The sequence below is a fragment of the Lissotriton vulgaris genome, chromosome 6, assembly GCF_964263255.1.
Source record: "Lissotriton vulgaris chromosome 6, aLisVul1.2, whole genome shotgun sequence".
In the NCBI taxonomy this organism is placed as follows: Eukaryota; Metazoa; Chordata; class Amphibia; order Caudata; family Salamandridae; genus Lissotriton; species Lissotriton vulgaris.
Window position 1 is genome coordinate 1115663151 of NC_141694.1, and position 18365 is coordinate 1115681515.

An 18365-nucleotide genomic window follows, 5' to 3' on the forward strand; every position below is an offset into this window, starting at 1 on the left:
CTGAACCTAAAGGCGGATCTCCTTGCCAGTACAAGGGCTGACATTGTTTGCATCCAGGAGACATGAGGTAAAACTAGGCATTAATCATGGTGGCTGGCTCAGAACACCTCTGAAAAACCACACATGGCACTGCTTTCATAGAGGTACAAGTGAGTCGGGAGAAGTGCGTGATGGCTGAGACACACAACAGGTGCTCTAAGTTTTACGAATCGGGAAGAATCCACACCAAACAGTTATTTTTGTCTAATTCAGTCGAGGTTGCTGGAAACTAAACTAGTGTTTGGTATATAGTGATGGCACTGGATAGAACCCATGCAGGTGGGAAAGCAGTGGGCATGAGGGCATGTACAGCTACTCATACATTTCTACAAGCTTCCATCAACAGAAAATAGTAATTTAAATTACAAGACGTGAGAGATCTATATAAGCAGAAGAAAAACTGCTTGCAAGTGGCAACTGTGCCTCATAATCACAGTTGTTTGTTATACTCAATACCTACCCAGTAGAAGTGTTTGTGACTCCAATTACCTCAAATAACTGTTGCACTCAGCATGTTTAATTTTCAAACCCAAAAGCCTCCTCATGAATCCCCTTTCTCACCCTACTGTCATCCACAAGGTACAGCAAAGCATACCACCTGCTGCTTCTATGATAGTTATTACAGTTTAAAGTGACACGTATTGGTTTGGGTGGAAAATCATCACATCCGGTCTACTATTGGCTCCGTAGGCGTAAGAAGCGATCATCATTATTCTACTTCTTGCTAAATGTTTCCTGTCAGTTACTCTGTTCAATACTGGCCTGTGGAGGCATCTTAGTTGAAACTTCCACATTTTTGAACTTCAACACTTATTTTCATATAGGTATCGCTGACAATTTAAAAACAAATCCGATGAATTCTGTTTAATGGTTCCACATATCTAATTGACCAACTACCCAATGTAGGTAGAGCATTTGGCCACAACTAGACAGAATCATGTGAGGAAATTCACACCACAATTAAAAATGGATAATCAGCTCAACTGGTCTGCTTCTCATCAACCACACTGCTTTGTTGAAAGTGTTTTCTTGACTATACTCCAAGCGATTTGAGGACCGTTTTAGACGTTAATCACCTGAAGAGTAGAAAACCAAATACAATCTTTAAATTACTGTATTTGACTATGTTTTCTTTCCAGTCAGGGTACATCAGCACCAACGCTTTGCAAGCCAATGTACTTTATTGTTTATAAATGTAAAAAATAGGGATAATACATGTACAAATTTAATTCGATCTACTGCACAGATGGAGCGAAACTGGTCAGTGCTTGACAAAACGGAGAAACAAACCGACGACTTCTTTACAAGAATGCCTCACACCACTCTTTCAAACAAGAAGAGCACAACTCCGTTTGCCTTGCGTTTGCTCCACATGATTCCTTCAGCCAGTCCTTAAAGAGGTCATCCTCGTCCTTTTTCAAGAGGAGAAACTGTCCCAGCACAAGATACGCCTGCAGAAATCGAGAACATGCATTATTCATTGCTGAGCATCATTAAGTGTTACCCATATCCATCTTAAGCCAATTTTATTCTTTTTAAAAACAGGTGCCCGCTAAAGTGGACAATATTTTTTTATTTTAATAACTTGGTAATATTGCAACAACAAACAAAGATCATATATGCACATTACTTACCAGACTTCCATCTTTTACATATAAGTGACAAAACATCACCAACCAAATGAATCAAACACACATCAAGCGCAAAGCATAGGCAGACACTAACGCACAAATACACTTCCCTGGCCGTGTGACTTTTATACCTTTCTGCCTCCACAACAGTTTTTTGGATCTCCATCTCCTCACTCAGATGCCTAACTACAGGACATATAACTGGTAACCGTGTACTATAATACAAAACTGCTATTGAAGAGCTCAGGTGACATCATGAAATGCAATGTGGAAAGCAGAGTGGTTTGCAAATGTCACCAGGATCCAGAGATGACAATACAGAATCACCTTAAACTACAATTTAACCATAATGTATTTTTTTCATCTTAAGTTTATCTTGTGGTAGGGGTTTTCTTCAAACTGGAGAAAATAATGAGCACAGATTGGAACCAATATTTTGTAGCTAAAATAGACGAAAATAGAACTGCCCGAGACCATGCTACATGACTTGCATATTTGTCTCATAATTTAAACCTGCCACGACATTCAGTCCCTCTTGCCACAGAATCCTAGGGCTGCCATGATGATGAAATTCATATTTCAAACAGAGGTGAAGTTTTTCCATATTTCATGATTCCCTGTGAATGTGGTTTTTTATACCACTAAATTTTGTGCATTAAAAGCACCAAAACATGTAAAATGTAATATTACACGTTGCACTCACCACTGTGTAGCTATGGTTCTGTTGCAATTTTGACCCCCCCAGAGATTGATTTACAGCAAATTTTGCAATTGCTTTGTGCAGTTAGCTAAGGCTAGAAATGCAAAATGTTATGCCAATCCATGTAGAGGAAAAATATTAAAGGGGTTTCCCCCATTTTAACTCCCAGATGAAATTTATCTGGAAATTACATTTTGTTCTCGCCTACAGTCCAAACCAGATTCACACCAAACTAGGCAGGCAAGTGAAGCATTGCTCAGAAATCATCTTTTTTATTAGATTTGGTGTAAACTAGTTCAGTAGTTTTTGAGAAACAAATGTTTAACACCAAACGTCACTTTAACTTCTGTTTAAGTATAGTGAATTATATATATATATATATATATATATATATATATATATATATATATATATATATATATATATATATATATATATATATAAGCTCCACTTGCATTTGCTTCGCAGTGCGCTCACGAATGGGTGCTTTGGGACGCGGAAATGCAAATCGCGATAAAATACACGCTCCTTCTTCTCCCGTTTGGGTGAATAAAGCACTCATAGGGGTATCGGCGTTACAGCAAATTTTATTTATCAAATGCTAGCAGCCACAACATGATGCGTTTCGGCTACTGCCTTACTCAAATGTTGTTCAGTTCTCTAGTGAGCGAAGCGCCATTTTTAAAACATCAATGTCATAAGGTCACATGTTGCACTGAGTTACAGAAAACTAAGGAAGGACTGTAAGCTCACCAAATCGTGGGCGCCATCTTAACATGTCTAAATACAGTTAATTTTATATACTTTCAATGGTGAAATGTAAAATCGTTTGACATATCAAACATTAAATCGTTAAATCACATTTCCTAAACTCCATATGTATATTATTTACACCATAGAGTCTATTGTCTAATAGTTATATAAATTAATATAGAACTGTATTATCATGAACTTCTTTATGAGCCTAGGTTGACAACAAATTCAGGATGATAACCACATACTCCAAGGATGCCAATGCAATTAATAAGATCATGAGAAAGCATTGGAATATCCTAAAAGCCGATGAAATCATTGGTTCAGACATACCGGCGGTCCCTTCTATTACATATAGAAAAGCTAGATCGCTTAGGGATAACCTAGTACAGAGTCATTTTGAAGCAATTCCTATCACAAGTAACACTCTAAGGGACCTTAGAGGGTTTTTTCCTTGCGGGAAATGCAAGGCTTGTGCAGGTAGCAGGCGAACTCTTAAATATGAAGTCATAGGACTTAAGGGACCTAGGCTCATAAAGAAGTTCATCACATGCAGTACTACTTATGTGGTTTATTAACATCTTGACCATTATTGTTAGGAAAGCCTCGCACTTACCGCTATTCTGCTGCTGGCTGCTGCATTTAATAAATTTTTAAAACGTCCCGTTTTTGTCCATTATTTTATTCTGAGTTACTCGTTTTTCCCCTGCTTTTAAAATAGGGCCACTCGCACACCCGCATTGCTGCCACCTTACTCCCACCTAAATTTGGTCAAAGCACCGCGTTTTAGCGGGTCCCTGCCCACTGTCTCGTTTGGTGGCCATCTTGGGAGGGGGGATATTGCAGGCGGCGCGGGTAGCGCTCTAGTGTCCCGCGCTCGGCGAGCATAAAGCCAGGCAACTCTCAGGTGAGCACCCTTAACATCTTGACCATTATTGTTAGGAAAGCCTCGCACTTACCGCTATTCTGCTGCTGGCTGCTGCATTTAATTAATTTTTAAAACGTCCCGTTTTTGTCCATTATTTTATTCTGAGTTACTCGTTTTTCCCCGGCTTTTAAAATAGGGCCACTCGCACACCCGCATTGCTGCCACCTTACTCCCACCTAAATTTGGTCAAAGCACCGCGTTTTAGCGGGTCCCTGCCCACTGTCTCGTTTGGTGGCCATCTTGGGAGGGGGGACATTGCAGGCGGCGCGGGTAGCGCTCTAGTGTCCCGCGCTCGGCGAGCATAAAGCCAGGCAACTCTCAGGTGAGCACCCTTAACATCTTGACCATTATTGTTAGGAAAGCCTCGCACTTACCGCTATTCTGCTGCTGGCTGCTGCATTTAATTAATTTTTAAAACGTCCCGTTTTTGTCCATTATTTTATTCTGAGTTACTCGTTTTTCCCCTGCTTTTAAAATAGGGCCACTCGCACACCCGCTTTGCTGCCACCTTACTCCCACCTAAATTTGGTCTGATAAGCGCGGGGATGCCTATTGGTAACCAGGCGCTATACAAAACTCGGAATAATAATAATAATAAAGCACCGCGTTTTAGCGGGTCCCTGCCCACTGTCTCGTTTGGTGGCCATCTTGGGAGGGGGGACATTGCAGGCGGCGCGGGTAGCGCTCTAGTGTCCCGCGCTCGGTGAACATAAAGCCAGCCATGCTGACGCGCAGCGTCATTACGCAGCGTCATCGCCGGAGTTTCGCCAGAGTCAAGCCCGTCTGTGCCCGTCCGGGCCCAGGGCATTCTACTCTGCTTAACTCTTCTAGCCCTCGGATCCCCTTTTACAGGTATTCACGGGACACACTGCTTGCTCTACGCACGCCCAGACACCCCAGCTGCTGCTATTATTGGGCTGAGGGTTCCGCATTTAAACATTGTCTTGACTGTCGCCTGCACAACACTTGCAAGGACCTTAACTCACTTACTATGGCTCTGCTTAACTGCAGATCATTGCCTTGTCATGCCACCGAGGTTCACTCCCTCCTTTTGGACCATAGTCTGGACGTCTTATTCCGGACGGAAACGTGGCTGACTACAGGTTCCGATCCCGACATTGTCAACGCTCTCCCCTCGGGATACTTCATGTTCCATCTTGATAGGCCGGATGGGAGAGGGGGTGGAGTGGCCATTGTTTACAGAGACACATTCGTATGCAAAGCTGTAGACTGCGGCATCAACAACGCTGAAAGTTGTCAGTTTACCCTTCGCATCTCCTCTACTGTCTCTATCTCTGGCCTCCTTGTGTATCGGCCTCCCGCTACGCTAGGGAATTTCGTGGATTCTTTCATGGAGGCTGTTATCCCACTGGCTGCTGCCTCGTCCAACTTTGTCACTCTTGGGGACTTCAACTTTCATTTTGACGACCCCAATGATGTAGTGGCAAGGGAGCTTCTAAGCTCGCTTGGTGCACTGGACCTACATCTTGTTAATATGGGAGCTACCCATAACAGAGGTCATCAGCTTGATGCGGTTTTTGCTAACTCTGTGAACCTGCAGGCTCTCCAGATGTTGGCTCTCCCCTGGACTGATCACCATCTTATTCCGTTTAGCTGGCTGCTGGGGAACCGGAGAGACCCCGCACCAAGACAACATACTGTGGAACGACTCTGGTCGAAGCTCCCGGTGGACAGTTGGGCGGAAGAGCTAGCTAGAACCTGTCCTCACCTCACAGATGACCCCAACATTGCTGATCAGCTCTTGGGCGAATGGCTTACCAACTCTCTGGACTTACTGATTCCGAATAAAAGGAGGCTTGTCAGGGAGAGAAGAATTGGCTCTGCCCCCTGGTATACCCCCGAACTTAGGTGTATCAGAACCTCTTGTAAAAGGCTTGAACGTGCCTGGAGGAGAGAGCGGACGGAAGAAAGCCGGGCCAATTACAAAAGGGAGTTAAGGAAATATAAAAGCGCACTGAAGGACGCTAAAAAGATTTTCTTTAGCGATAGGATTGAGAGAGCAAGCAATTCTTCAGGAGAATCATTTAAAATCTTCAAGGAACTTCTGAAAGCCCCGGTCCCTCCAGTGTTGCACGATAATCCCAAAGAAAAATGTGAGGAACTGGCCAGCTTCTTCCACTCTAAAATAGAGAAAATATTATCCTCCTTACCCACTATCCCTCAAAGCCATGAATCGGTTAATAGTCCTACAAGTCGCCCGATTGAGCTAGCATCCTTTGGCCCCTTCTCGGAAGAAGAGGTTATAAAAAGTCCTGTTAGAGATGAAGAGTGGCTCCCCGAGTGACCCAGTCCCCATAAAACATCTTAAACTCGTGGCTAACACCTTGTCAACTCCTCTGACTGACCTCTTGAACCTTTCACTCGCGCAGGGCACAGTGCCCCAGAGATGGAAAAAGGCTGTGGTGAAGGCCTTATTGAAAAAGCCAGGACTGGATTCATCCAAGTTGACCAACTTCAGGCCAATTTCACTTCTGCCTGGATTTTCAAAAATTGCAGAGAAGCTGGTTAACCGTCAGCTCTCTCACCATCTTGAGTCTAACCACCTGCTAGGAGACTCCCAGACTGGTTTCCGCCCCGGCCATGGAACAGACACTGCCTTGCTGGCAGTAGTGGAGGAGGCAAGGAGCACTCTAGATACAGGAGGGTCAGTGGCAGTGATCCTCCTGGACTTGAGTGCTGCCTTTGACACCGTGAGTCACCAAGTGCTCCTCCAACGTCTGTCAGAGGTAGGTGTCTCAGGGACGGCCCTGAAATGGTTGGGATCTTTTCTCTCTGACCGTTTCTACCAAGTCTGGGAAGGGTCAGAGCAATCTGCCCTAATCCCTCTTCAATGTGGAGTCCCGCAGGACTCATCGCTGAGCCCTACCTTATTTAATATATATATATATATGACTCCACTTGAAAGAGTGGTCGCCCCTTCAGGGGTGAAGATCATCAGCTATGCTGATGATACTCAGCTGGTGGTGGGCCTCACTCAGCTGGCGGAACAACCTGAGGTTTTACACGACTGCCTCGCCAATGTTTATCGTTGGATGTCTATCTCTGCCCTAAAGCTCAATGGAGGTAAAACCGAGCTGATGCTCCTGGGCAATTCCAGTCCCTCCATTATTGCGAGCTGTTGGCCCCGGTCTCTTGGTGACCCACCATCCCCCAAGAAGGAGATCAAGTCCTTGGGAGTATGGTTGGAAGAAGATCTGTCCTTCAGGACTCATGCCAGGAAGACCGCAGGGGTTTGCTTTGGCTTACTGAAATCAGCCCGAAAGGTGCTACCTTTGCTTCCTGATCCAGCAAGGAAGCTGTTGATACGTGGCCTAGTTCTATCGAGGCTCGATTATGGGAATGCGCTGTTTCTCGGTGCTCCCGAAGCGACCTTCAAAACCCTCCAACAGGTGCAAAACGCAGCTGCGAGAATCCTTATGGATGTTCCCAGAAGGCAGTCTGCTGCTCCGGCCCTCAAAGCGCTTCACAGTCTCCCCGTGAAGGAGCGGGTGAAATTTAAAGCGCTATGTACAGCCCACAAAATTTTACATGGCAAAGGCCCCCCTATCCTTGCTAATATGGCCTGTCCTTATAAACCCCCACGTCTGCTGCGCTCGGACCAAAAACACCTTCTGCAGTCAGCGAGAGTAAGAAGAGCTCGTTCTGGGGGCAGGCGTTTCTCTGTGCAGGTGGCGTCTCTTTGGAACTCTCTGCCCCTCAGGATTCGCTCAGAGCCCAAGATCCTACCATTTAGGAAACTTCTTAAGACCCACTTGTTTCCACAGTAGTGATTAGCTGAGTCTCTCCTTCTGGTCTGTTGCGCCGGGACGCCCCTGGGTAAGCTGAGCGCATTATAAATTTCATATTATTATTTTTATTATTATTGCTTGGAGTGCCCCTGCGGGTTAAAATACATAGGAAGCACGATTAATAGTATCAAAATGAGAGTCCTGGAACATCTTGGGGCTATTGCCAAGAAGGACCCGACCTACCCGGTCGCGAGGCATTTTGCAGAACAACATGATAGTAACAGGGAGCACCTAAGGTATTATGGTATTGACACAGTACCTATGGATATCAGAGGAGGAGACAGGATAAGAAAATTACGCAGGCTTGAGTCAAGATACATTATCGACCTTGGGACTAAGGCCCACAGGGGGATTAATATGGGGGAAGAATTGTCAATACATCTGGGAGACTGAAAATTCTGGATAATACATAATTGTAAATGATGAAATTACTGTTTAGTTATTTGGAGAACATGCCTAGTGTATATAAACATATGTATATTTTTCTTTGGTCACAAAAGCACTTTGAGGAATAGACTGGTTTAGCCGATACACGGCCAGATTAACTCAGATATTTGAAGTCATGCCGATACACTGCTTCATGATAATACAGTTCTATATTAATTTATATAACTATTAGACAATAGACTCTATGGTGTAAATAATATACATATGGAGTTTAGGAAATATGATTTAACGATTTAATGTTTGATATGTCAAACGATTTTACATTTCACCATTGAAAGTATATAAAATGAACTGTATTTAGACGTGTTAAGATGGCGCCCACGATTTGGTGAACTTACAGTCCTTCCTTAGTTTTCTGTAACTAAGTGCAACATGTGACCTTATGACATTGATGTTTTAAAAATGGCGCTTCGCTCACTAGAGAACTGAACAACATTTGAGTAAGGCAGTAGCCGAAACGCGTCATGTTGTGGCTGCTAGCATTTGAGAAATAAAATTTGCTGTAACGCCGATACCCCTGTGAGTGCTTTATTCACCCTAACGGGAGGAGAAGAAGGAGCGTGTGTATATATATATATACATATATATATATACATATATATATATATATATATATATATATATATATATATATATATATATATATATATATATATATATAGGTGTGTTTATATACACACACACACACACACACACACACACACATATATATATGTGTGATCTGCGGTCGAAACGCATAATGGCAGGCATGAGCCAGGAATTATTCTTAAAATGTAATTAGGGACCCATTAATCAACTTAGAAGGTGGGTTGGCTGAATACACAGAGGTGGAAATGGGGTTGTTGTTCTTATGCAGTAGTCTCACTTCAACGTTTTCTACCCCTTTCAAAAAACATTATGCATCAAATTACTCAAAATACATACCATTACCTCTTTACCCTTCTGGTTTCAAACCTGCATTAATATCTCAATGCTCATTTACTTCAGCCTTCACCTCAGAAAAGGCTTTAAATTCAAGAGCTCTTATTCCATAAGAAAATGCCATTCAAAAGTGCCTCATTTTTGTCTTTAATACAAAACGTTAGCCCTCTAGTTGCTCACTAGAACTCAGTGGTGACACTGTAGTCGATTACTCGGGAGTTATCTGACAAACTGCCGCTGGTATTGGAAGTACAGGATTCTCTCTGCATTTCAGAATGTTTTACTGAAAGGGATGCGTAAGATATTTGCGAACTCATAGAACCTGTGTCCTCTTATAGTCCACTAACCATAATTTCTATGGTAAAAATAAACCCTCATTCTGTTCATTTACTGCAGTCTACTCGGTATGAAATTATATCAGTTTTACAACTTTGATCCATCAAGTTGACGTTCAGGTGTGGCACACTTATCAGAACTACAGAATACTAGCACTTTAACAGCAGTAGACTACTGGGGTATTAACTGATAGACTTAGTACATGTTTTACTCAGAACATCAGAGTTTATTCTCACATGGCTAAGAAAGACAGTGTGAACTTACAGAAAATGTGCTCTCATAACTTCTGGAGCCCCTTCCAACCCCTCTTTGAGAAAATTATGAAAGAATAGTTTTTTCTCTCAGACATGGTTCTTCAAATCCCAACATTGGGTCATCATTTTACAAAGGGTAAAATCACCTTTGAACTCACCAGAAATCCTATAAAGTGTATAACACAAACAGTAAATGATTTATAGTGTGACTAAAATCTGTTACCACCATTTATTTGTGATCCTTTTTCCGACCCTCAAAACCTGACATTCACTTCAATTAATTTCATTGGGCAATATGTCCAGAGTCCAATAATGGCTACTAGGAAGGATTTGTGCATTTTAACTAAAAGGTGCATTAATATCTGCTGCTATACACTTACATTCACACACATATACTGGCATAGAGCTATCTGAATTCAAACAAAATCATTATAATGTGTTAAAGTGTGTTTTTTCTGGCTAAGGCTAACTAGGTTTCGGTTAAGCTGCAACACCATCTTGTTCAAAATGGATGCCTTATCATAATGTTAATTCTGTGTTTATATTTTTCATCTGACACGCTGTGCAGCTTGATATGGAGTGGTTATTTCTGTATGACAATGTTCAGGAAGGGCTGGCTAGAGAAAGCCCTTTTGATACAATAGTCAAAGTCTTTCTCCTTGCAAACAGTTCTGCATTCATTCACAAACGTTTTCTGCTGTTTATGTAACAAGTATGTTCTAACATCTCCGGACAACATTAGGTCAGAAGGGATGAATCAATATACATGTAGTGGGTCAGTGCCAATGTGAAAAGGCGATTTGTTGTAGCAATGGTCATACCATGCTGACTTTACTGACTTAATATCTATGCAAGAAAACTGTATCTAAACCCTTGAAATTGGGGGACGTACGGTGGATAGAAGACATTTCCTAAGCCGAGGGATGCTGTCAGAGTTCTTACAAAGTTTGCTGCACACTTGAGACTTAGCACTTTTTCAAATTTTACCCATTCATTATTTCTGCATTCTGTTATTTCTGTATTGTATCCTTTTGAATCTTGTAATAAACCTTAATGGATTTTCTAAATTTCTGATCTCGAACGTTTTGAATAAGTCCTTTCTTATTTTCTGCATTTTAAAATGCTGTTTTGAATAGTATCTCTAGGGAACTATTGCCTCTTAGGCTTTAAGGTTAACAATTTCCTTGATCCACCCAATATTTGGGAGCACCATTAGAACACAGAATTTCCTGGGCCCTGCATGCCCACAGTTTTTGGTAGCTGAGAACGGTTAATGATAGGAGGATGGCTCCTCTGTTGACACCATTTTTGCACCTGATCTGCATTTTTGTCTATAATGCCGAGAATCCAACATTGGATAATTTGATGTTAACTGGTGATCCAGTGTAGTCCCTGAGCAAAAGGACGTAGGGCGAATAAATTTTGAGATTGAGGGTGTTTTGTTGTACTAAAGATGCATTGTGTGATTTGTAAATGAGAGTTCAGGTTTACCTTTCAGTCTTGGATTGCTACACTGCATGTGAATTCTTTGGTTTTGTGTTGCTGAATCTTGGTTCAGTTAGTAGGTGGTATGATTACTATGGATCTGATGTTTCTATGAATTGCGTTGGTAAAGTATTCATTTGTTATTTGTTGGTTGAGGTCATCGGATTTGTCGCAAGCAAAGATCTCCCAATATTGTTGAACCTCTCTGAAAAAAGGTAGTGCACTTTGTGAGGTGTGGCGTTCAAACTGGTTAGGGATTTTCTGACATAACAGGTTTTCTTTTAGGGATTGAGTATCTAATTGAAATTGGTCTTATTTGCTCTCTTCTTTGCACAAGGGTAAATATACTAATAGGGGTGGACCACTACTAGATGGGAATCTGTAATAGTACGATTTGCAAATAAATATTTCCATACTATTAGTTGTGGGAGTCCTCATCTACTTTTTCCCTTTTGTTTAGGTAGGGCAGAAAAGATTTTATTTTTTGGGTGTTTAGTGTCTAGAGGTATCTGTGTTGTTTTCCAATTCACGGTTCCTTTGCGAAAAGAGGTCACGCTGCAGTTGGTTGACTGACTCAGGGAGCCATGCTAGGATTAGTGCAACGTTGTCACAAGTCACACTGTCATTGGTTGGATGCCGCTGTAGCCATGCTGTGCAAGGTTGATCTTTGCCATAGCCTCGCTATGATTGGCTGATCACTCATTTGTTTATTTTGCAAGTCGTTTTATTAGCTTACTATGGGTGAGAAAATCGCGAGCATTATTGAAAAAGTCTAAAGTTCCTAGCGTTCCTGTTACGGAGGGCAAGAAGCTTCCTCCTGAGGGTTCTACTGAAATGATGGTGGACGTCAGATACTATATGTGTATGTGGTTAGAAGGCTTGCACGAAATACTTCTGGTGACAGGGATGTACAATTCCCTTCAGAGGATACCTTTAATACAAGAAAGCTTGATTCACTGAGACGTGCCATTAGTGTGAGAAAGCCACAGCATAAATCAACACAGTTTGAGACACTAAATGAACGGGATCAGTTAGCCTTGATGATGTAATTATCAGAGAGGCGCAACAGAGAACGTTTTTGTGCCTTTAAACTATAATGTGGATTAATATCAATTGCGCTACACTTAAATTCCCACGTTTGCTACTGCAACAGAAAAAAAAATCACTATGATAAGTGGGTCTCAGGTAGGCTTCGGCGCCATCTTGTTCAAAATGGAAGCAATATTATGATGTACATTCTGTGTTTATATTTCTGATCTGACACTATGTACAGCACTGTTCTTGAAGAACGCTCTAGAGGAAGCTCTTGATTCAATATTCAAGATCTTTCAGCTTGGACAATGCTTTTTTGATGTTTATGTAGCAAGTTTGTTTTAACACCTCTGAACTGCATCACGTCGGAAAGAGCGAAGCAATATTCCTGTAATAGGTTAGTGCTAAAGTAATATGGGTATGTGAAATTTTAAATGGTGTAAATGTGATTTGTTGGAGCAATGATCGTACCATGCTGGATTTGTAGTCTTAATTTCTATGCAAGTATGGTAATGAGGAAATTAGGTTGCCTTTTTTTCGAAAGGCTGTGGTTTATTTTTGGTAGTGTTTCCTAAGTGGGCAATTAGATGGCAGCTACTATTTTTCTGGTGTCTGCTTGGTCCAGCTGTACGCATAAAGCCAATGATAAAGTGCTGTGTCACTCTCTTGCGGGTCCTATACTTCTTTATCGAGGTGCCACATTAGTACCACAGGACCTGGAAGTTAAAATGAAAATAAAAAATGGAAATTTTTTGTTTACTATGAAGGGGTCATTTCTGGCAAGTATGAGACTAGGGTTACCCCAAAGACATAAATAAACAAGCTCTTTTTAGTTGTCTGTAATTTTAGGTGTTTCAGTACTACAATACCTTCAAATGGTACCGCTGTACCTCTGACTCTCAGTGAAACTACATCTCATTGGCTGATGTGATTGTACTGACATATTTCACAGGAGTTCCCTATCTATTATTGCCATTAGGGAGTCTGACATGAATCTATACTCATCCTTCCACTATCTTATCTGTTTTATAAGTAGTTTTCCTATTTGTACGGCGATTCAAATAAATAAATAACACTCAAAATTGCTAGAAAGGAGCTGAAGAGTCACAGGAAGAACAGGGGAGAGCAAAGCCCAGTCCACAGTTTGGGAGTTTCTTTTCCATTGGTCCAGGCAAAAAGGTCTCTGTGAAGGTGGTTAACTGCAACCTGTGCCAGGTTATTGGCAAAGAGTACCTCTTTGGATCGTCTGGGATGATCAAGCATCTTAATGATTAGCACACTACGCAATTCAATACAACACAGATAAAAACAATGTCAGAAGGACGAGCGAGCCTTAACATCCTCTGCTCAGGTCCAGGCTCTACAGCCTGACAATACACTTCCACCTGAAGTGGCTTCCACTTTGGCTGAAGACGGCCGATAGCCAGAAACCGGTCCTAGGATGCTTGATTCCGGTCCAAGGAAGACATGGCTTGGTAGTTCGGGCTGGACTGTTCCCATGAGGCAGAGGGTCAAGACTGATTTGCATATGGCCATGTCTGAACTGGGGTGGCTTGGTGAGCAAAATAACAATGGACTAAACCCAGATCTGTGAGTGGGAGTGAATGTTTTGCCATTTACCAACATTCCGTCCATCATCATGTGTGTTTTGCTGTTCACCCAGTGTGGGAAGGGTATGCCCAGACGTGGGTCCCTTGCTCACTAAGCCATTGGAGTCAAGCTATCCTGGCTGAAGACGGCTGATAGCCAGAAACCGGTCCTAGGATGCTTGATTCCGGTCCAGGGAAGACATTGCCTGGCAGTTCGGGCTGGACTGTTCCCATGAGGCACAGGGTCAATACTGATTTGCATATGGCCATGACTGAACTGGGGTGGCTTGGTGAGAAACATAATGATGGATTAAACCCAGATCTGTGACTGGGGGTGAATGTTTTGCCATTGTGCAACATTCCGTCCATCATCCTGTGTGTTTTGCTGTTCACCCAGTGTGGGAAGGGTATGCCCAGACGTGGGTCCCTTGCTCACTAAGTCACTGGAGTCAAGCTATCCTGGCTGAAGACGGCTAATAGCAAGAAACCGGTCCTATGATGCTTGATTTTGGTCCAGGGAAGACATAGCTTGGCAGTTCGGGCTGGACTGTTCCCATGAGGCACAGGGTCAAGACTGATTTGCATATGGCCATGACTGAACTGGGGTGGCTTGGTGAGCAAAATAACGATGAATTAAACCCAGATCTGTGACTGGGGGTGAATGTTTTGCCATTGTGCAAAATTCCGTCCATCATCTTGTGGGTTTTGCTGTGGCTTCCACTTTAACCAGCCATGTGAATCCTTTATTTCCAAATACTGCATTAAGTGTGCTATAATTAAACCTAATGGGGGACATATTGCAGTAGCTAAAGACCAGCAGTTTACTGCTCACCGAGTAATCTGCAGCAAAGAGTTTTTCTTTTTTGGGTCCACGTTTAGATGCCCTCTTTTTTGTAATTTTTAGTTGAACCACCAAAAAATAAAACAGAAAAAAAATCAAAATCTTTGTCACCACAAAGCAGCTAGCAACTCCAGCACCTTGAGACCCTTACGAGTGATTTGCCACGCTTTATAAATCTAGATTGATTGATGATTGTCAGAACCCTTTTCAGGGGGCCACGGGGCCCGCAGGGGTTACTAGGTCCAACTGTGGTGTTTGGGGCCTTTCACTTCTAATATCACAGTGCCTGAGCTACTATGAATCCTAAGCAACTGGGCCAAGTACCTCGCCTGCACTTGACTCTCAGTAGTAGCTGCGGATGAGCAGTCAAAGGCTGCCTGGAGGAAAGGGGAGGAGGGGTTTAAAAATAGTGAACATGACTCAAAGACTCAAAGAGCATACAGCAGTGTCAATAAATCAATGTCCAGTCGGATACATATTTTTTATGGTAACTCCATGCATTCAAAGAAATGTTACAACATAGGTAAACAATAATACATTTCTCCTTGAGCGCGGGGCTCTAGTGTTTCACTGGCAAATCCTTGTCCGACCCACTTTTGGTAATGTGGTGGGGTTTAGTCCCCATTCAATGATGGCTTCATGTAGGCAATTTTCACTAGTAATGGCTCAACTCAAGAGTCGATTCCAGCTCCTAAAAATAGTCAAAAGTATCTTGGCATCAAAGAGCCTTTAGCAGTGAGTCCCCCGGTGCTGGTATGACCTGTAACCAGTCTTACCTGCTCCAGCAATGAGGAAGTGTGCAGCATCTCAGAAGGTGCCCTGTCCGCAGGCACTCAAAAGGCTCTGGTCCTGTTAGCAGTCTCTGCTGCACATTGGCGGTGCAACAGCACTCAGCAAGTGCAGGTTCTAGCAGCGATTAGCAGTGTTCTGGTGCACATCCTGCATGGTAAGCGGTGATCCCCAACAGAGGAGAGAGGGTTGGATTCTGATGCTCCCGACTGGAGTCCCTGTGATGTGGAGATGCATCCACTGTGTCCTCTTCAAATCACAATGACAAATCAGGTGCCATCCTTCCTTGTGACCTGCTGGTCACAAGACTTCACAGCTCTCAATGGCATCCCGATCTCCGCAACACTCTTGATACTGGAAGCCCCTTCTGGCATTCAGGGTTGCTGCAACACTACCAATCAAGGTGCAAGCCCTCGGCTCATGGAAGTCCATACCACTGGCTCGTGGCATACAGGTTCACCGCTAAGGTTCACATCAGGCTTCGGCCCTCGTTATTCAACAGTATCTTTCACGCGGCCCCTCCTGGAATGCGAGGTCACTGCAACAAGACTGCATAGTCTTTTACTCTTCCCACACGGCTCTCCACTCATGGCTATCTTCACAGAGGCCCTCTCCTGGCATAAAGGGGTTGTTGAGTTGAATCTGCACATGGCAACAACCTGATCAGTAAAGCAGCTGTCTCCTTCCACCTTGTACCGGGAGACCATTCGACAGGGCTTCCCACTGGACCTTGCTCCCTCAAACACTACCCTCTTCCTCACAGGGCACACTGGTTTTGGCAAGCAGACAGGTGCTGGCGCTCCAGAGCAGGTGGTGTTGGTTTGCCTTGGTGATATCCTTTCACTCAGCAGGAAGACGAAAAGGCCTTGGCCCACATTCCCGTCACAGGCCAACATCTTGCAGAGCTTCCCCTCCTCACACAGCCTGGCTGTCTACTTGGCTGATTACAATTCTTGGGGTCTCAACCTTCCCCTTCTTATAGTCCATATTTAGATATTAAATTTTACTTAGGGTCTGAGTCTTTGAACTTTTATATTGGGGTTCTGCTTCTTTTGAAATGCATACTTCTCTCCATCTTTCTCTTGAAAAGCCATCTGTCACATCAGAAGAGACTCTGAAGTTATTATTCCCACAACACAGGCCATGGGAGTGACGAGAAGTCAAACCTGAATGTCAGCCAGTGTTATGTGCATCAAAAAGTTAATCTCGTCCTCCCAGCCCTACTCTGAATGATTCCCTTATCAGCCCCATCTCCCGTCTGAGACATTTCCAGGCCCCTTCCTTCTGATCTCTCACTGAATCAAAGAACACCGTTTGAAGAGTACTGGTGGAGTCTCTCTCTCCCCTTTCTCCAGTGTATCCCACCCAGCTCACAGGGATGCAGCAATATACAAATCTGCACAGGGGGATTCCTCTACTTCATGTCTTAAGCAGGCAGGCCTGGGCTCCACACAATGGTCCTCTGTGTAATGTTCTGTTACGGGCACATTTGCACTCAGTGTATGTACAGAGCACACACACTGCCCAGTACTGTTATCTCAATGTATTGTACAACACCAGGCACTCATACATTCAGCACACAGAATCACACTGTGCACACTGCTCAGTACTGTAGCCTTTCTGTGTTGTGTCATGGTGTGCCCCTTGCAGGCACCCACACCACCATAACACACATTCATCATGCGCTGCACAACACCACACCCTTCGTGTATTGTACTTCTCTTAAAGACACAAACCCAGTGCCTACATTCACCAGGCACAAAATGCACAGCACGATATCTCTCATGCAATATACACATTACAATCATAAATACATACAGCACATGCATTCACTATGCACGCACTGCATAGCATTGGTCCATCCCTGTACTCTACCCTTCCCAGGCACACATAGAAGAAGTGCATAGTCACCACTCTTGTACAGTGCAGCACTTTACATCTAACATCAGTAGGCCAAGAGGAGATTCAAGTACACAGCAGCTGAACATTAGAAAGGTGAGTGAGCATGTAGGCCTCACTCCAGTGACGTGGATTAAAAATAACTTGTTCTTGGCGGCCCTTTACTCTGGGACACTGCCTGCCTTGCCCTTGCCCCCCCAGACTGCGGTGATGGTCCAAATCTGGAGGCGGGCGACGAAGTTGCTCGGCTGGGAGAAGAAGCTTAAGGCTCAGACGCCCCTTTGGAAGGGGATTTCCTGAGGGAAGTAGTTAAAACTCCGCGATTTACACAATTGGAGCCTCATTAGCATATACCTATTGGGCGATGTCTGGAAGAGGGAGCAAGTGGTGGAATTCGCGGCTTTGCAGTCCGAATTACAGATGGGGAATGGCGAGTTTCTCCACTACCAGTAACTCGCGCATGCCATACGCTCACACTTACCGCAGGGGGACCAGCTACCTGAGTATGCCCCACTCGAAGACAGACTGCTTCTAGACCCAATGATTGATAAGGCCATCTCACTCACCTACAAGAAGTTAATCAATAACCTCCCAGATACGTTCGGGCCACTGCGGGAAAAGTGGGAGTCTGATTTGGGTTTGCTAGAAGACGACGACTGGAGCGAGGCCTTACAGTGCCCCAGGGAAGTAGCGATTCGGGCAAGATTCCGTCTGGTACAGCTTCGTATACTCCACAGGTCTTACACCCCACGTACGGTGCAATTTAAAATGGGATACGCGACATCATGCTTCTGCCTGAGTGGGTGTGGGTACGAAGGTACATTCTTCCACATCCTCTGGGATTGCCCCAAAATTCGCTCCTACTGGGTCAGGTTGACAGCCATAATGCAAGAGGTGGTTGGGGAGGAGGTG

General features: G+C 43.6%; 1 protein-coding gene across 1 annotated transcript in view; it reads right to left on the bottom strand.

The window, feature by feature from the left end:
• Nucleotides 1-1214: 1214 nt before the first annotated feature.
• Nucleotides 1215-18365, bottom strand: part of LOC147708512 (barrier-to-autointegration factor-like protein) — a 93664-nt gene continuing 76513 nt past the window's right edge. Inside the window, exon 2 of the mRNA XM_086925356.1 lies at nucleotides 1215-1490. Within this exon, the coding sequence (XP_086781482.1) occupies nucleotides 1341-1490 (150 nt within the window). The 3' untranslated portion in view covers nucleotides 1215-1340. The remainder of the gene's footprint in view (nucleotides 1491-18365) is intronic.